Below are 20,094 nucleotides of genomic sequence, written 5' to 3'. Positions count from 1 at the left end.
AGCTCTGTAAGCAGTATTCATTGTTGTCACTTGAGCAGCATGAGAAATGAGCAGGAAATACTTGATGATTTCAATTACATTTTCAAACTCAACAGAATCCAAAAAGCAGCACCTCCCATCAGGAATACAGCTATTATATATCTGAAGAATCGCTCCAATCTGTGACGGTGACTAAGCTGCTTTTTAATGTGCTTGTATTATCAGCCTCACGAGGACCTGCCAAAATAACAGCAAAAACAACAACAACAACAACAAAACATTAATACTGCTTGGAGGCATTTTTAATATGCAGTTTTCTATCTATAAGAAACATGCTGTGTGAGCAAATATCTCATGAAGTGCACAACTTCAGCCACTGAGGAAATTATAAATGTTGATAATAAGAAAAGTCTTTGTCACAGAATAACGATGCACAGCACAAACTCAGTGCCAACATTACAATTCATGTTATTTTTAAACAGAAAAGTCAGCATGCAGTTTTAGCCTTTAAGCACGCTGAAACGGCAGAACTAGAAGCTGCTGTGTGAGATTGAAGCTGTTTCCTTACCACTGGTTCAAATAATATCACAACCCAGCAGAACATTGCAGAAGTATCCTGAGTGAACCTCGCAGCTGATTATCATTCTCAAGACCTGCCCATAGCAGAGGGATGGAACCAGGTGATCTGAAAGATCCCTTCCAACCCAACCCATTCTATGATTCTATGTGTTTTAAGATCCCACGCTTAAGCTTCTTGACAGCTTATATATAAATACCACACACGTTTTTTTTCCTGTACTTCAGTATATGGTATTTTTCAACGTGTAATATACCATACTTAACGTTTTCCTCCAGGTGTGCCAGGCACTTAAGATTTATAACGTAAAAGAATGACTGCGTTACCTTCCTGTTTTGGCACAGTCTTCTTTGGAAGACCCCACGCATGTACAACAGATGCAGCATTTGACTCATTTTTCTGAGCTGTTGATCCCTTCTGACCACTGTTATCTTTCATCAACAAATAGTCTTCTTCTATAGATGAGATATCCCAGTCATCTTCATCTACTTCTGTGAACTGATGGAGATAAAATGCGCATTTGTTTCTGCCTTTCTCAATAGATCCTCTGTGATCAGGCTCTCCAAATAACTAAATAAATAAGTAGGCCTTGAAGAAAAATACACTGGTTGCCCAGCCTCCGTGACACCTAGCGCCATAACTGTAACTTCCACATATTTCAGTAACTTATATACATACATTATGTACACATATTAAAAGGGTTCTTTCTTCTGCAAAGTTATTGTTCCAATGAGACTGAAAATCCTTTAAACATTAGAATGAATACTGCTTACACAGAAATAGAGACGCTGTGCGAAACTATGAGACACTATGATACCATGCAAGGTTGTAGTTGAGTTTGCTATATAAGCTTTCTGTATTGACACTAAAAAAGTAATGCTGCGATAAAGGCCATTTTAATCTAAAACTCATTTATTTAAAGGGAAAATTAAAGAATAAAATTTAAAAACACGGTGCTCAAAATTGAAATATGTATTCCTCCAAAGACCGACTATCAAGTATACAAGTTTGATTACTTTTAATTAAATGATGGATTTGCATATCGAGTGCACAAAACTGTCAAATCAAACAGATTAAAAAGGCACGGACCTGCTGCCTTTGGGTTATTTCATCAGCCTGAGAACTAAACATCGTCATCCACCTTTGAAAGAAGAGCTACAGCATTTCCCCATTTGCCAGTCAGTGGGGATTCAATGGAATTAGCCATTATTCCAGAGCTCACCCATAGTACGATAAAGATCATTTCTCACAGAGTTCTAACCTTGTTTCACTACAGTCTCTGTTACAATAAAATACAGGAAGTGCTTCCGCTGCACAGAAGAAAGGTTCCAATATTATCAGGAAGCAACCTAAGGTACGTTCATAATGGAGAGAAATCCACAAATATGAACATGTAGTGTGTTCTGAAAAAAGAAACCGGAGTAATGCTGGCTTTTTTGCAACATAATTCAATTTTTTACATTCATAACTGTTGCAAACAGCTTTTCAGGAGCTGACAGATTTGTGTGCTGTATTATTAACATCCCAGGATTCAACATTTTGCTATTTCAAATTATCTGCATTTGGAGGGTGTGACAGTGAGAAAGTCAGAGTCACATATACTCAAAAAAAGTGTTTCCTCGTTCGCTCAATCTTAGCTGACTTCAAACTGCAAAATAAAGAGAAAACTACCAATTTCAAACACAGTTCAGTATTGATCGAGTGTAAAATAAATGGTCCCAGTCAAAATTACTAGGCAATTTTTTTTTTTTTTTAAACTCAAAGACTCACATCAACAAATCCCATAACTCATACAGTATGTGGTAAACTCAGATAATGCTTGTACACCTTCAGATAAGCACACAGTCCCTCAGATGTTCCTAAAGGATGTTCTGGTAAAACATGGGCCTTTGTTAAACGTGACAGTGGATGTATTAGAGAGGTATTATAGTGTGGTGGGTACTGAGAATGACCATTAGCACCTATTACTACTTAAGCCTCCTTATGCTAATAAAAGAACAGACCTTGGGAGAAATCACCTAATTGATGGCATTCGGCACATATATTTTTAGGCACCTTTGAGAACCCTAAGTAAAATGTAGATTACCTTGAACTTGCCTACATTTAAATGTGGAAATATTAACCTGAAGATACACACGTTCCTATATAATTAGCAAAGAATGCAAGGTGGGTGTGTTCTTTTGTAAAGATTCCAGAAACAAAGTAGCAATCCTTGCCCTGGATTCATAAACTCATTTCTAATTCATTAAATCCATACCACAACATGCCACTGTATGTTCTGTTTATTTTAAATGAATTACAGCAAAATTACCTTTGCTGAACATAGATTTTAAGGCTTACTTTGCTATAGCTTCTTGCTGCTAAGCCCACATTTCCTAACGCAGTGGCCAAACACTTACAGATCCTTATTAAACTAATGCCCCTAAATGTTACTGTGCCTGTTTTACGGTATCATATCATCTGGCTTTGCAGAGAATTTGAAAATAACATTAGACCCAAAACTGCATTTTAATTGCCATGTCTGATTTGATAATTTTGACCTTGGTATGATGTGCAGCTCTCATACAGTCAACGGACAAATTAGGTGTCAGCAGTGGCAACTGACAGCACCCTACCATTATACCTGCCATTAATACCATCGCCCCTTTCTGGAATAGAAACTGGAATAGAAGTGTCACTATCTCTGGGAGGAGTGAAAAATTTCATTTTTAGTCAGGATTGTTAGTCAGGAAGCCCTAAGGTGTCGATTTTATTATGGATAACTGGATTTTCAGTAATCATTATTTGTTTATTAACAACTAACGTACATGAATGTATTTGCTTGAATGATAGAACTAGTATCTGGTCATCTGCTTCAATGACCTACTGCAACTGAAACTGCATTATCTGCCGCTGACTTCTGATTTGGAGCAACTTTTGTTCTTACTAAAAATTGTTCAAGTAAAGATCAATGTGCACCAAAGTGACTTTGGTGATTATAAAACTTTGGTGATTATAAAACACGATAGTGAGGGGAATTCTGGGGTTTTACTGGGGGATAAAGAACAAGTTACGTTAGAATTCTGATTGTGAACACATGCCATACTCAGTGAACCAGTATTGAAGTCTAAGAAAAGTATGGTTATTAACTACATACAGAAAAACAAAATACCAAACTCAAAAGTGCAATCTGTCCTCTCATTAAAATGCCATTTGAAGTTCCCTATTAGATAGAGCTCTAGAATTAAAAATACTCTCGGATATTAGATTACCCAAAAAGATTACTTAGCTGTATCTCCAAAAACATCTTTGAGAATTAAGATCCTCACCAATACAGGTTTAACATGAAATAAATGTAACAGATCTTGCTCAATTACTTAATATTCAGTTCAATTACTTAATAATGATTATTAAAATCAATACCTTGGGTTCTTGCACCTCTTCTTTCTTAATAAATGCTTGTGCAACATCTATCCCTCCGGCTGGCCTGCTCTTATTTCCGTGGTTAGAAAGGCTCTTTCCAACTTGTTCAGTCAGTTTTTGAATAACAGCTCCTACAAGTTCATAAAAAACCATTACCTCACAATTTTGATTCAAAATGCAGGCATGATAACTGTTCTTGAGGCTTCACTGTAAATCTCCTGAAAATCTACAAAGTAAAAGCCTGAGAAAGACTGTTTTGGAAAAAATCATAGAATCACCATAGAATCACAAGGTTGGAAAGGACCTACAAGATCAACTAGTCCAACCTTCTACCTATTACCATTACTACCCACTAAGCTACTAAACCATATCTCAGCTCCTCATCCAGACACCTCTTGAACACTATCAGGGATGGTGACTCCACTGTTCCATTCCAATGCCTGACCACTCTCTGAGAGATTTCCTTATGCCTAATCTAAATCTCCCCTGGTGCAACTTGCAGCCATTTCCTTGGGTCTTGTTCATTGTTGGGGAGAAGAGGCCAAATCCCACCTCATCACAGACTCCCTTCAGGCAGTTGTAGAGTGCAGTGAGGTCTCCCCTGAGCCTCCTCTTCTCCACACTGAACATTCCCAGCTCCCTCAGCCTCTCTCATAAGACTTGTGCTCCAGACCCCTCACCAGTTTCGTTGCCCTTCTCTGGACACGCTCCAGGGCCTCAACATCTTTCCTGTAGCGAGGGGCCCAAAACTGAACACAGTACTCGAGGTGCTGCCTCACCAGTCCTGAGTACAGGGGGATGATCACCTCCCTGCTGCTGCTGGCCACACCATTTCTAATGCAGGCCAGGATGCCGTTGGTCCTCTTGACCACTTGGGCACACTGTCAGCTCACATTCAGTCGAGCATCAGCCAACACCCCCAGGTCCCTTTCTTGTTCACAGTCATCCAGCCACTCAGCCCTAAGCCTATAGTGCTGCATGGGGTTATTGCAGCCATTGTGCCATTAGCAAAGGGCAATTACTGAGGGCGCACTCAATCCCCTCATCTAGGTCATCGATGGGCCCCAGTACCGACCCTGGGGGACACCACTTGTTATAGGTCGCTAGCTGGACTGAACTCCATTAACCAGTGCCCATTGGGCACAGCCCTCTAGCCAGTTCCTTATCCAAAGAAGGATAGACCTGTCCAGACCACAGGCAGCCAGTTTCCCCAGGAGAATACTGTGAGAGATCGAGTAAAAGGCTTTGCTGAAGTCTAGGCAGAATACATCAACAGCCTTTCCCTGGTCTACCATTCTGGTCATACAGTCACAGAAAAAGTTTAGGTTGGACAAGCACAACCCATGCTGGCTGGGCCTGATTCCCTGGATAGCGCCACACACATGCCACGTGATCTCTCCCAGGATGATTTGCTCCTTAACTTTCCCTGGTACTGAGGTCAGGCTGACAGGCCTATAGTTCCCAGCATCCTCCTTACAGCCCTTCTTGTAGATGGGAGTCACATCGGCAAGCCTCCAATCCTCTGGGACCTCTCCAGGCAAGCAGGAATGCTGATATGTGGTGGAAAGCAACTTGGCAATCACCTCTACCAGCTCCCTCAGCACCATAGGATGAAGTCCATCCAGTCCCATGGACTTTTGACAGTCCAGATGGAGGAGGAGCTCTCTAACTGTCCCTACCTGAATCACTGGGGGTGTATTCTGCATTCCATGCCAGACTTCCAGATCAGGGCATAAAAAAAAGCCCTGAGGATAACTGATCTGACTATTAAAGGCAGATGTAAAGAAGGCACTGAGAACTCAGCCTCTTCCTTATCCACAGTGGTCACATCCCCTGTTGCATCAAGTAAAGGATGGAAATTCTCCTTGTTTCTTTTCTTACTGTTAATATATTTGTAAAAGGACTTCTTGTTCTCTTTTACTGCAGTGGCCAATCTGAGTTCAAGTTGGGAGTCTCACGGAAGCACAGATTGCATCTTTCTCCGCATGCATTCACCTAACTTGGTACTCATATGATTTTATTTGACATCTCTAAGCATTACAGTAACATAAATACATTACCAAAAGAACAAATTGCATACAAATACACATACATAAGATTGATACTCTGCCTTTGTTATTTTTTAACACAGGAATATTACCATAAAAAAAAATCATGCACAGCTGTTACAACATACATATGTGAAAGAAGTGAAAATACCTTTTGAAGTTTTGACAGGTGTTCCTGTTTCTTCAGTTTCACTTTCCTCTGTCCCATCCAGATCACTTTTGTCAGAAGCCATCTGAAAAGCACTGACTTTGTTGCTTGATGTTTTTGACTGCTTTTGCAACAATTCTCGTGATACATGCAACTGTTTGACATCATCTTCATCTGCTTCTTCCTCTGAACTGAATGGTGGAGTTCTAAACAAAAACACATAAACCTGAGCACTCGCTGAGTTTCAGTGACTGCACTGACATATACATCTTTAAGATTTGTTGCATTTTCCTTTACAGTAACATAAGCATTCTCCACATGTAGAAGAAAAACAGAACTCCCATAAATTACAGCTATCCATAAAAGCACTCAAAAAGAAATTCTGCTGCTAAGTAAACTCAAGAGGTTATTATATCTCTTATATTTTGAGATCTTAGAGATCTCTTATCTCTTAGATGTGATTATTTCCGCCTATGTAACTACCTTTACAAAACCAACACACCAACATATAAAAACTCTTGCCAAGAAAACAACAATAGGCTTTCGTGTGAGAGCAAGGTCCAGGGCCATGGAATTTGCACCACAGAAGTTCTGTTATGTATTCTGCATGATGAAAATAATTTAGGAATTTTCCACAACAGTTAAGTTATTCAAGTTAGAATAACTGTAGAGTTGGTAATTAGATGTTAACAGTCAGATCCAACCTACTTCTGTCTTGATGAATTTAGAGTTGCATCACTAATGTTACCCAGAGAACAAAAATTACAAAACAATAAGCTTGAGGAGACCTGAAATATTGCACTTAATTCTGGTTACAATAATAAAAAAATATCAACAGGCTGAAAAGATGAGGTTGAGGTCTTTAAATGCTTCCAGGAGGCTAGGAAGTTATTGATTTTTGATTTGATTGTCTCTCTCTGGTTCCCAATAAGGAAAACATCTGCTGAGCTGAGAACATTCAGAGACTGTAACAACAGATTCGGGTCGGGGGGAGAGGGAGAGTCCAGAAAAGCATTTGTCATTTGAACTTAGCAATAGTTCTTATGTTGCAAGCACCAATAATGTTTTCTTCAAAAATACAATGGGAAAAGAAAAACATACGTGATACTAGATGTCTTTCTGGAAGCTTCGTTTCCAATGAGCTTCCTGCACCCAAAAATAATGAAACAAGTCATGTCAATGCTGACAACCAACCAGTTAAAGTTTATATAGAAAAAAAAAGAAAAAAAGAAGTACTTTCTTAATTCTTACAATATACTAGCATGAAATGCATTAGTTAAAATTAAATAAATAAATAAATAAATCACACCCACAGGGGATTTTTACCCAAGGTATGAGGACTATGAGAGCAGCACTCTTACTTTGGTGTAGATGTGTTCTCAGCTCTTTGTTCAGCTGGGCGGACAGCTGTCAAAGACCGTTTTACTGGTTTTTGTGGTATGGTAGAGGAGGAAATTCCCAATTGATTGAACTTCTGTTTACCTGCAAGTGAAGTTTTCTGTCTCATTATTAGAAGCAATGCTTGGCATCTTTAACATTAGCATCTAATGTCTTTCAAAAATTAAAGATGTCTGTACTGCAGATTATGAATTTATAGGGGAAAAAAAAGTTTTTCTTTTTTCTTCAGAACAGTTCAGTTCCGATGCATCTTTTCCAATACAAGAGGTAATTTTTCTGCAATTAAACACATCATCAACAGCACTTGGAAGGAAACAGCCTAGTTGGCCTTAACTAGATAGAATAATTAGATGAAAAATTCAGAAAGCAGCTACACACAAGCGTCTCTAGAAAAACATATCTGGATTTTGTTACTGATAAAACATTACGTACCATAGTAGCAGAATTTAATTAAACTAAAATACATACATATATATATATATATAAATTTAACCTTCAGAAGGAATGTAAGGACTGGAAACAGTTCTGTTAGACAATGTTGATTTCTCTACAACCCTAAAGCTGACTTGGCGTTCAAGATACTCTCGAATTCGTTGAATGTCAGGCTCTTGCTTCAGTTTGTGCTCTCTAGCAGATTCAATGGCACGCAGGATTTTATTTAAGCGGTCATTCGGGATACCACGGACACCCTAGAGAGACAAATTGCATTGTAAACAGAAGAGCTATTGTTTCTTGAATTTATTACCCTAGAATTATAAACGCTCTTTAAACTTCAAATATTAAAAAGCTTGTAGAAAAATCATATAAGCTGAAAGAACTGCTAACAGGTGCGGTCATATGGTCCACAGCTGTAATTTGCTGGAAATTCCCTCAGGTTAATGAATTACATTGATTTATAACGGTTGGAAATTTAGCTCTGGATTTTCTAGGTTGAGGGTTGTGGTATAGAAATGAGAAAATAATAAAGAAATGAGTCAAATGTTATCAGTCTTTTAAAGAACACAAAATAATCTCACTGCTTTGATTCCCAAGGATTCCAGTTTTTCCTCCAGGGCTTGCTCCAAAACAACTCTTAATTCTTTAGTTAAAGAAGGATCAGTCTTCAAAGCGTTTATTAAATGTTGGTTACTTCTACCTGTTTTAAGTTCGTCTTTCTCAATTTCTGAAATAAGAACGAAAAAAATGCATTTAAAAGGCATCTCAAAAAAAACCTGCACTACACAAGACAGTTAAAAACAGCACTGAGGCATGCATTTTTTATAAACACCATAGACATACAAGTCCACTTTTTGTCTGCACAGAGTCTATTCGTTTTAAAATCTGGTCAGCTCACTTGGAAACTACCTCAGCATCAAGCACTCACCATCAAAACTGCCTTGTTTTTTCTTGTTGTAAAATTGCCATAAAGATGCATGCTTGAATATTTAACCACAAAGATCTTAACTTTCAGAACTGTTCTTTGGAACTTCTGATAAAGACTCTCTTCTGATAATTAAGTCCTCTAAAATTGCTATTTCAAATGAATGCAAGACTCTAGTAGCAATTAGAACAGGAATACAACAAACCTGTCCAGAGGAAGAGAATCAAGCAACAGTGATGTCTCACGAAAAACACCTACTGAGTTCTTTGGAAGGTCCTTACACTTTCAAAAATCTTGGTAAAAACAAAGGCAGAGCATGAGGCAAATCGTTTCACAGAATATACGACTGATACTACTTATCTTTAAAACTCTTTCAAATACAAAGTTCAGTGTCATATTTTCTACTACAGGTCAATGACACCATCATACATACTAAAGCAGACAAAGAACTTTCTACCTCTTTCCCTTATTTTAGGTGTCAGTAAAAACACCAACTCTCACACAAGTTAAAAAGAATCATACTACAGATTCTTAACCTAAATTAAAGATTGACATTTAAGTTAAGTCAGAGTATTAAAAGGTCATACAAGAGAGTGAAGAAGCAAAACACACCCACCTAGAACCTGCCTGTGAAGTGTCTCTGCCAAGGGGGAAATTCTACCGAGTGCTACTTAGACACTAAGTGAAGCAATAATCAGTGGTTCCACAGTACCTGCTTCTGACTGGCAGCAGTCAGCACAGACTGCAAAGCATACAGAGGCATACAGAACATTGCAGGAAAGCATGCAGTGAACTGAACTCCCAACTTCCCTTTCTAAAATAGAAGGTAAATCTTGGGCAGGAGCTTCTCTCTTTCCAATTTGCTTTACGGAGCTCTGATGTCACTTGCCAGCCCAAAGACAAAGATATAACTGAAGGAATAATGCCACACCATGACTTTCAAATGTTTTCTTTTTTTTCTTTCCAAAAGAAATGTGCCACTTTTCCTTCTACGTAAAAAGCTGTCCATTTAGTTCTCATCCAGAAGAAGAATTGAAAAAGCTTTGACATACACAAAGAATATCTAGGTTATTCTAGGATGCTTTCACTGAATCCTGAAAAGAAAGAAAAGAAATAAAGATTGAAAGAGTCCAACTACCATGCTACAAGATCTGTACTGAAGACGACAATATCTGGCTAAAATATTATCTGGCTTTGGGAACTTCGTGGACAACTCATTCCTCAACAGACATGAGGTTAAAACTTACGTGGCTGGAGAGTCAAGTCCTAGAAGAGGTAAACTACTGGTCAGAGCTGAAAGGTAGAACTGCTAGACTGTCCCCAGTCTATAAAAGAGGCAATGAACAGTATGAAGTTCTCCCAGAAAGCCTGATGTGAGTCATCGTACATTTTAAGCGGATGGCTCCACAGAGCGTAACAAAAATCCTGTTCTTTTCTGATGTTAATCCCCACAATAAAATAGGTCCATCTAAAATCATTTTTTATTCACAATTACTTCATACACTAATACGGGTAACAGGACTATCCAGTATTATCCTAATTAATGACAATATTTGTTCTTGTTAATTAATTAAAAACAAAAGCTTTTTTTGTCCTATTTAAGGAACTGTTTTCTTACTCATTTTTGTTTAAAAAAATGAACAAACCAAAAAAGCATTAGATTGGACAGCTTTGAAGACAAGGGATCTCAAGTGTGGTCCACTGCCTCAGCTTCTATATAACCCTGTGAAACAATCTGCCAAGTCAAGAATTTTCACACTGTCCCTTATAAATGGCTGTCATTGCAAACAAAAAAAATCTAGGTCTAACCTTTCAGACTGCATTCTTTCTTTTGCACTGTAGGCCATGCCTGTAGGCACAGAAGACAACAATCGATCAAAAGAGATGATGGCAAGCAAGAGAAATAGCAGAAAGAATGGGAAAAATGTAAGCAGTCCTTATTTCAGACTGGACAGAGTCACTGGGTTTTCCCTGGGGAAACCTCTTACTTAACCACAGATGTATTCAGACGACATTTTTGTTTTCAAAGAAGCATTATTCCTACAACATTTAAATTCACTGACTATAAAGTTCAAAACTGAGTTTTATTTTATTATTTATTTACACACAGCACAGGTTATCATGCTCGGTAGTCACTTGGATTTTCATCTAAAATACTGCTAGCTCCCTCCAGCAGAACACCTTGCAAAAACGAACCAACGCTTCTTGATCTGACCCTGTAAATGTGGCCTTGCCCAAGTTTTCTTCAAACGAAGCAGAGGACCAGCTGCCAAGTTGGCACTGGCAGCTATCAACATGTGGCAAGTCACCAACACTGAGCACAACCCTGGCTGGAGTTGTGGCTGTGCAGAGGTAGGCATAACATACATTACTTGCAAAAAGAATCTTTGGTCCATGTATAAAAGTTGGCAGTTTCAGCTTCCACCACAAACTTCCTTCCTCTATCTGAACTATTTACGTGCTTATGACAAGTATGTAAAAGAAGTGAGCATACATTGCAATAGCATCAACACCATCAGATTACACCAAAGAATTTCCTAGTGAGGAGGCTATTCCTCATCAATCATTTTTGTTCTGCTTATCTTAACTACCTTTATGCATATGGAATATACCTACTTTAAGGAATTAAGACTTCCACAAAAACATATTGAACTTGGATAAGGAAAACATAATATTTACAAGCACCAATGGCAAAAAGGAAATTGACATGTACAAGGAATGTTCCCACCCAAACCAGATAAGCATACTCGAGCACAATGAAAAATGCTGTACACATAAAATAATATTCACATTTTTATTTTCAAGAAAAACATGCCACTACATTTTGTTCTGAACCAACCATTACCTTTTTCCTCTTCTGAAAGCTCCTCTATGGGCTCCAGCATATGTACCAAGGGGGCCTGCTCTAATAACGAGGAAGAACAGGAACACCAGACAAACAGGACAGAAAAAGGTCAAGGTCCAGAGAGGGACAGTAAGGCAAAAAAAACACACTGATGTCAATTTTCCTGACTGCTTACAACTGCTTATTAATCACAATCCCAATGCAATATGACTCTTCAAGGTCATAAATACTGCCTTGATAGGAAACATTTGCAGAAGAGATCCTAATACAGTGGTTACTTGGAGAGTGATTCAATTGTCTAAGCTTGCTGTCCATCATCTCAGATACATCAGCTTTAAGCCACCTGCACGGGTGGCTGATAGGTCACAGAACTCTAGAAAACCCGCGTCTTCTTGGAACGGTAGCCAGGTGGAATGGTTTTAGGCATCTCCAAAGACAAAGCCATGTGAGAGCAAATAAAAGTATATTCTCATTCATCATTTTCATTTAAAAATGCATTCATAAATATTGCTTCTGTGCATTTTGTGTTTTAGTAGTTTACAAAAGGCAGGTGAAATGGATGGATGTAGAAACCCTCTAAAATATATATATAAAAAAAATCTGATAACTCATTTATCTAGAGAATTAGTAAGCAGTGAATCCATATGCGCAAGATGCAACATTTTTCTATACAGATGTAAATCACTGAATATTTTAAAATAAATTTTGTTGAAAATTTATTATTATCTGCTTTAAAGAAATCTTGAAACATCTTCTGCTGAAAGAAGGCTTCCTAAAAACACTGAAGTTATTATTCTGTAGGCTATCAAGAGTAACTGCTTTTGCACTAGCGAAGTCAGAGGACAGTTTATTTACCATTCTATGAACTTCATATTTAAGAGATGGATGAAAATGCTTTCACATCAATAAAAAAATAAGTTCTTAAAATGTTAGTATTTACCTTTCACGAATAAAGGAATTGCAATAAAAACTAAAACCTGAGTTTCTTCTAGGTTTATCACAAAAACAGAGAAATGTGCAAGCAATACTTTCAGCATTCAGCTACTGGCAGTACAAAAGAAAATGCACTGGCCAGTATTTTGGGTCAGCATACATTTGCCTCAGCTTCCTCAGGAATCCTCTGACACTGTAAGTGGTTGCCATGCTGGACTGGTGGAAGGAGAAGAAGTGACATTACTGCAAAGATGCCTGTTCCTCAGCACGTCCTGTACAGTAGGGTACAAGTATCAATGCTCTGGGACGGGTTATCACAGTGAATTGAGCACTTGGAGCTAAATGATACAATGTCCCATTTCCAATATTCCCCATCTGAACTGGGACTAAACAGTCCAAGTTACTGAACTCTCAGTGCTGTTTTCGATGCACTGCTGCCCTTTACCAACTTGGATGCAAAGCTATGACTCCGTTTGGGATGACAGAGACTGAAGCACAGATGAGTGATGCTCTGGTGCAATTTAATTCTATTGCATGGGCATAGGCCCCAGCATTTTTGTTGGCTGGACCTACTAGGCAGCCAGTTGCTACATAATTGGATTTAATCTACAGTCATTTCACATCTACTTTACCTGGATGCAATCTACTTAAAGGTGATGACTCGTATCACCACAGCCTTGCTGGGTAACTTAATTTTGAAGAAAAAGCCCAGCTCCAAGAATTCAGAATTGAAAGTGATCTGGAAAAAAGGTGCATGTGTATCTCCCTCAGTATACTAGAAACAGAAGTTAAAACCAGTAAAATAAGAAATGGAAAAGCAAAAACAAACAAGTATCACCACTGTGGAAAATAAGTGAATAATGTGTGCTGCATGACGACAGGAGATCGAATCCTAACACATGGAGTGGGACATCTGGAAATTTCAACTTCTCCAGTGTAAGTGGGCTTTCTTTCACTGTACTGTACACGTATTCTGTTTGATATTTACCAAACATCATCTCAAGAAAAAGCAGCTTCATACACCATTCCTGTAGTTTACAGAAAGACAGGTGTAGAGATGACTCCCTAAGGAACTGCACTCCTGAAGTTTACCAGAAATTTTTATCTTCTAGCAGTCTGATCAGACCTCTTAGCTCTTAGCTAATGAGCAGCACCTAACTATTAGCAAGCCTACTGTTAGCAATCACTTAAGTACCAGGGTACTGGTAGTACTGGAGATTATATCAGTCTTGCAGTTCAGATGTATCCTCAATTATAGTTCGATCACTGACATCATTTGAACCCTGACTCTCAGATCCACCCCTTTCTCAGTTACAAAACAGATAAATATCAACTTCATACTTAAACCTATTCAGGCAAGCTCTGCTGCTGCTACATACCTTAATTGCTCCATCTCAGCTCAACTGTAACTCTCCTTTGCTGATCAACATCTGCCTAAGCCAAATTCTAACCCAAGCGCAGTGACCCCTGTAAAACCTTTGCTCAGCAAAAACCAGGTGTTCCTGGGTGAATTCAGCATTTTGCAGACCCTGTTGCAAATCATTGTTTTTTTTTTTCTCCTTCTGGCCTTTACCACTGTAACTCAAACCTAATTCTATTTGGTACTCTCCAGCAGTCCCACACCTGACCCTAACCAAATGGCTCACACTGATATTGTTGCTAAATCCTCCATCTAGCCTATAGAGCAAGCTCTAGGCACGTCTTCATCGCTTGTCAGCAGCCAATATCAGCCCTAAACATAATCCTAGGTTTATCACCAGGTTCAGATGTGAACCAAACTAAACAGTAGCTGCCAACACCAGCTTACTGCAAACTGGTTGTCATATATCACTGGCTTGCTGGCCTGAACCCAGCCATATTAATACTAATTATCATTAGGCCAGCAATCTTACGATGACCTCCACAATGATGAGAGTGTTTTTCTGTATCTTTTAGACTACGTCTTCTGCCAGCTGATACGTGTGGAGAGATAATTGCGTCTGGAATACTTTGATTAATCATTAAATTTCTGTTTTAAGTAATACTTGATGACAATTTCTATACAGGAAGAATAGGAAAACGTAATAACAATAGTGAAGAATTCAGCCTGTTTGTGTTTCCAGCACATCATATATTACTTGTGTGTTTTTACCTAAGGGGAAAAAAAAACAACAAAAAAGCCCTCACAATATTTCAATAGTACTAGTGGAAAAACCAGTCTCTTGGTCCGTACCTGAAGCAGAAATCCTGTCTATTTATTCTGAGATATGAAATGTTAAAGTACTTCTAGGCTGAACAGAAGTGTACAATTGTACAACAGGGAAGTAAGGCCCACAGTAAGCACGTCGTGCTTGCAAATAAAAACCAAGGATAAATAGAAATATGCCTCTTTGCTGTAATTTGACGCAAGGAATGCGAGCCATGGTTACAGTCATTGCTTACTCCTTGAATTTTCTCATTTATACTCAAATTCTGCATCCTAAGAGCTTAATCCCTGATTCCTGTCTCTTTGACTGCCGTTTTTGAATAATACATTTTCCTCATAATTAATCAACAGGTAGCCATATACTGCACATAAGCAGCATAAATGTAAATTTTAAACTACTACTCTTAAATATGATACATTTCAGTCACTTACCTGAGGTCTCTAAGGTAGGAATATAGTCATCTCAAACTCCTATAGTCAACTCCTTAAGAGACACAGAGCAATTCAGCTTCAAAGAGCAATTCAGATCTTAGTTCAGCTGAACCAAACTCTGAAGGTGTCCCTTTTCTTTTCTCTGTTAACTGTCTAGGAAGACTACTTTGACTAATTTTTCCTCAGTTGCTTCAGACATGTCAAGACTGAGTCAAAGGTTTTAAAGACAGTAGCTAAAAAGCAAAAGATTAATTAGATTGCCCATTAATTCAACCCAGTATTATTGGCCTACCAAAGATTAAATATTGAACAACTATCAGGATTTCAAGAGCTATCTAGAAGCCAAAGTCCACTTAAAAAGAGATAAATTATAATTCACCTGTTGCCTTTTAATGAGATAGGAGTCATCTTTGGAAGGACTTCAATTATATCTGGGCAAACCTACAGCTGCCTCAAGAGCCTGAATAAGAAATCCACAGCATCGTCACAAAAGCACCCAGCTAACAGTTACTCCACCTTACACCTAGGATAGCTCATTTGTAACGTGAGTATCTTCTAAGTGTACAGCTTTGAAACACACAGAAGTAATCTTGAACTGGAAAAGTTCCAAGCAACTTTGAAAAGCGTCCTTAAGCTGTAAAAGAGCTCTCTCCCACATTAATTTTCTCTCAAACAAGAAAGAAGAAAGACAAGAAAGATATTCTGAATGCAGGTAATTGTTTGGTAGGAAAGCTTCAGCTCTTCTGGTTTCAGAGATGATGTACACTAAATAAACTTGTATACAGATGTTACCAGAAGCATTTTCTTTTCCACAGGGCATGAAATGTGGCCATGATATCTTAACTCCATATGTAATTCAATCCCTTGAAGAGTCCTGAAAGTTTTGGGAAAAGTCACTATAATTTCTGCTAACCTTTTTATCCAGAAATTAGATAAGGTAAATTTTAAGAAAATCCAGAAGGGAAGAAAGGGGACAGACAGAGAGACCTGCAGAGATAAATAAAATAATAATCAGCATAAGAATGTGAAGGAAATGCCTTATTTGAGGTTTCATAGTAAAGTGATTGTGAATCTTTTTTTTATATCAATGGCAGGAACAAACATTTTATCTTGAGAAGTTTCATAAGATGTCAAAAACTCAATATCTAGAGCAGCAAGAGATCAGGAAAGGTAACTGAATAAGCTGATTTAAACTGTCAGAGCACAGAAAATAGTGTTCATAGAGTTGTTTTCTCTCAGTCGAAATGAAAGTGAATGCACTAAAAAAAGCAATGACTGACAAGCATTGTCAAATACATAAGTCTTTAAGAGCAGAACTATTGATGAAACTCAGTTCTTAAATTCAACCAAAGTACTTCCTGTGAGATTTCTCAGCTAGAATCAGCACTGCTGCATTGGTGGAATGAAAGCTGTTTTGAATGAAAACATCAATGGATTATTTATAGTACTATTATTAATACTCTACTGTATGGTACTACTTTTCTCCACACAACAATTCACTTTGGTACAGTTTAACTTAAGAAGCTTCTAGCAGTGAACAGTTGTCCAGTGTAAGTTAGTCAAAAGTATCTGTCTCATTCAAATAACTTAATAAAACAAAAATCCCTTTTTCCCTAGTTTATTAATTACTACAAGTATTTTGACATCAACTGTTCATTTTTTAATCTTTTCACTCTTGATCAAATTATGTAACACTTCTGCTGCATTGTGCCCACTCTCTTCCCCATGTCTTTTCTGAAGTTTCTGAATTTGTTGAAAAAGTAAAATTACGTACTTTTTTTAGACAAACCACCTTTCTTCTCTAACAGGTTTTAAAAATAAGAGAAATTGTAATAATAAATCTATATTTATGTCAATAATTCAAATAAATAATAAACGAGTGCTTTTAAGGTTTAAGCCTTTTACTTGCTCAAAGTTCATTATTCATATTACTTTATTACTTGAATTGCAAGTAAGAATTTAACACAGACTATTGCTATAAAAACAATGCCATTAGTTTGCATAATGAGAAAATGAAAACTGTTTTCACAAAGCATCAAACAATGTAAGTTAAGGTTCCTGTTTTTTCCCCTACAATTGTGGCTTTCAGTACCTAAAGGGAGCCTACAAACAGGAGGGGAATCAACTCTTAGAAAGGGTAGATAACAGCAGGACAGGGGAATTGGTTTTAAGTTGAGGGAAAGGAGATTTAGGTTGGATGTCAGGGGGAAGTTCTTTACAGAGAGAGTGGTGAGGTGCTGGAACAGGCTGCCCAGAGAGGTTGTGGATGTCCTGTCCCTGGAGGTGTTCAAGGCCAGGTTGGATGGGGCTCTGGATGGGGAGGTTGGTGGCCCTGCATGTGGCAGGGGGTTGGAGATTCATGATCCTTGAGGTCCCTTCCAACCCTGGCCATTCTTTGATTCTGCAACATCATTTTATATGTATCATCATATGTGATCTATTTGAGACCCTGGAGGAACCATCTAGATGTGATGACTGTCTATTTTGATTATTAGTGCTGCTCTTTTTCATCCTTGACGTAAGTCACATAAAAATCATAGTATTTCAAGGCTTATAAAACAAATATCTCCACTTATTTTCCTCTGTAAAAATTCCAGTGTATGCATATACCAGCAAACCAATTTCTAAGAGAAAAAAATATATCTATTTCCTCTTCATTATTATTTTCATTGACCTTTATGTACTTCAACACTGTAAGAGCCTGCTAGGAAATACTCTCAATTCTATTGTTTTTCCTTTTCAGTATATCCCCTTCCAAGTAATTCAAAGGAATCCTCAGTGCAGTCATGCAGCAAAGTGATTCAAATTGCATTCATTAAATGTAACTGTTCTCACAGCTGTGATCACATTTGAGAGCAGTGTTAAAATTCACAAATGCTGAATCTGAACCTATTGCAAAAACTCACCATACATCACAGGTAGACTTGATTTAGATTCTTCAAGATGCTCAACTGCAGCGTTTGCTAAAAGAGCATAGAAGTGAAAAATAAAGTAAAAATATTGTAACAAATAATAACAGACAAAGATTCAGAAATGCAGCAATATTTAATCATTATTACGAGCTACATAATTTTTTGCTTTAATGGGAAAAGCAAGTAGCCTGCAAAGTAAAAAATGGTCCTTTACAACAAATCTACAACCTCTGTGTATGCTCAATAATTATAATACTCCAGAAGCTGGAAACAAAGCCAGTAACAAAACCATCACTGAACTGGAACACAAAACTTCCCTGGTCAGATCACTTCTTTGGTCACGTATGCATGGTGTCTGTGTCACAGGGAAGAAGCCTTGCCCCAAAGCAAAGTCTATTCTGATCAAGGCTTGTATCTTTACTTCTTCCACACCTCCTACTGATCAATGCAAACCCTTTCTATACCATGTGTTGTGCATAATTGTTAAGTGAACTTACACATCAATTCTACAGTCTTAGGCTCCCTGTTTTTGAGCCTAGTGTTTCACAGTATTATACTTGTCAATACTGCAGCATTGCAGAGTACGACCAGGTCCAGCTGAGAAGCTCTACAGCCATACTGTGGTTGTTTACTCCTCAAACCAACCTACTCCCTGCTGTTAAGACTCAGTTCAAACCAGTGTCCAGCTAATAAAGCAAACTGAGCTCAGAATTAATCCAGCTCTCATCATCCATTGCAGTAAATCTATTCCAAGTCACTACAACTGCAGCATCAACAATAGGGACATTCGTGGTACAAGACTGCATCACAAAAATGCTACTGACAGGTTTAGCTACATGTAATAAATTTCATAAGGCATTGCATAGACAAAAAATATCATTAGAGCTCTTACAATTCTGTAAACATAAGCATCTTAACTGATTCATTAATCCATTTTGTCTGCCCTTTAAGTATTTCCCCTTTTGTGGGCTCCACAGGCTAAGGACAATCAGGCATGAAGACAATTAAAATGACACTTCATAAAGAAAAGAACCAGAAGTTGTTTGCACAATACAAAACAGTGGTACTGTACTGCTTTCACATCTCTTCACTATTCAAAACATAAGCTTTGTATTTTGCGTGCTCTCAAAGCTGCAGAACATGAACTTTAGAAATCAAGAGGCACAAAAACACTGTTACAGGTAGCCACCCCATGAAAATGAAAATGTTGATTTGATTTTAACATTTAATTATAAAAGTTGCTATCTATTTTTTGTGACTTATAAGATTCGTATCAGACAACCTGCTCAAATCAGAAACAAAATCTGCTTTTGTTCACATTTTGTACTTACTATGAGAGGGTTTGATGCTTGCAACTGATTTTGTGGACAACTCTTTTATCTAAAAGAGAAAAGACAGATACATGAACAGTTTAAAATGTAATTGCTCAATATCTAGAAACGTATAGTTAGTATAAAATACCTAGTTTCAGTACTATTCCAGGACTTATTGCTTATGGGAGAAAAATACTGCTTTTCATACAGTTCTGTAGAACTCTGTTCTACTGTTCAATGCGTATCACACTCACGTTTAGTCAATGGTTAAGACTTATTTCTGTTTGTTATCTTAACAGACTCATTGTGCTCCTACTTTACACACTACGTATAATATAAGCTATAAAGTGAAATGAAAGCATGTTTATGAGTTACCTCAGTACGTAGCATTTCAATACTTCATGCTTCAGCAGTTCACGGTCAGGTTTGGAAGGCCATCTCCACTCCATGGAAACACTAACATACACACTGACTTCAAATCTATCAACAGTTCTCCCGCCTGCTCTACAGCTTTAACAGTTTGCTTAAGAGTCACATTTTCATATTTCAAACACTAGAACTC

General features: G+C 37.8%; 1 protein-coding gene across 5 annotated transcripts in view; it reads right to left on the bottom strand.

Moving 5' to 3' along the window:
• Nucleotides 1-20,094, bottom strand: part of DZIP1 (DAZ interacting zinc finger protein 1) — a 38,843-nt gene continuing 18,749 nt past the window's right edge. For 3 of the 5 annotated variants that reach the window (XM_052705886.1, XM_052705882.1, XM_052705883.1), the window contains exons 10-20: nt 19,551-19,599; nt 18,214-18,270; nt 11,758-11,817; nt 8,569-8,714; nt 8,046-8,241; nt 7,516-7,636; nt 7,256-7,300; nt 6,158-6,360; nt 3,959-4,089; nt 883-1,054; nt 1-216 (exon numbers count right to left, since the gene is read on the bottom strand). In XM_052705886.1, coding sequence (XP_052561846.1) covers nt 134-216; nt 883-1,054; nt 3,959-4,089; nt 6,158-6,360; nt 7,256-7,300; nt 7,516-7,636; nt 8,046-8,241; nt 8,569-8,714; nt 11,758-11,817; nt 18,214-18,270; nt 19,551-19,599 — 1,263 coding nt within the window. In that variant the 3' untranslated portion in view covers nt 1-133. The remainder of the gene's footprint in view (nt 217-882; nt 1,055-3,958; nt 4,090-6,157; nt 6,361-7,255; nt 7,301-7,515; nt 7,637-8,045; nt 8,242-8,568; nt 8,715-11,757; nt 11,818-18,213; nt 18,271-19,550; nt 19,600-20,094) is intronic. The other 2 variants (XM_052705884.1, XM_052705885.1) reach the window with 2 other exon arrangements.

Source organism: Tympanuchus pallidicinctus, unplaced genomic scaffold (genome assembly GCF_026119805.1).
Source record: "Tympanuchus pallidicinctus isolate F22 unplaced genomic scaffold, pur_lepc_1.0 scaffold6, whole genome shotgun sequence".
Lineage (NCBI taxonomy): Eukaryota > Metazoa > Chordata > Aves > Galliformes > Phasianidae > Tympanuchus > Tympanuchus pallidicinctus.
This window is presented reverse-complemented; position numbering and strand designations above follow the sequence as displayed.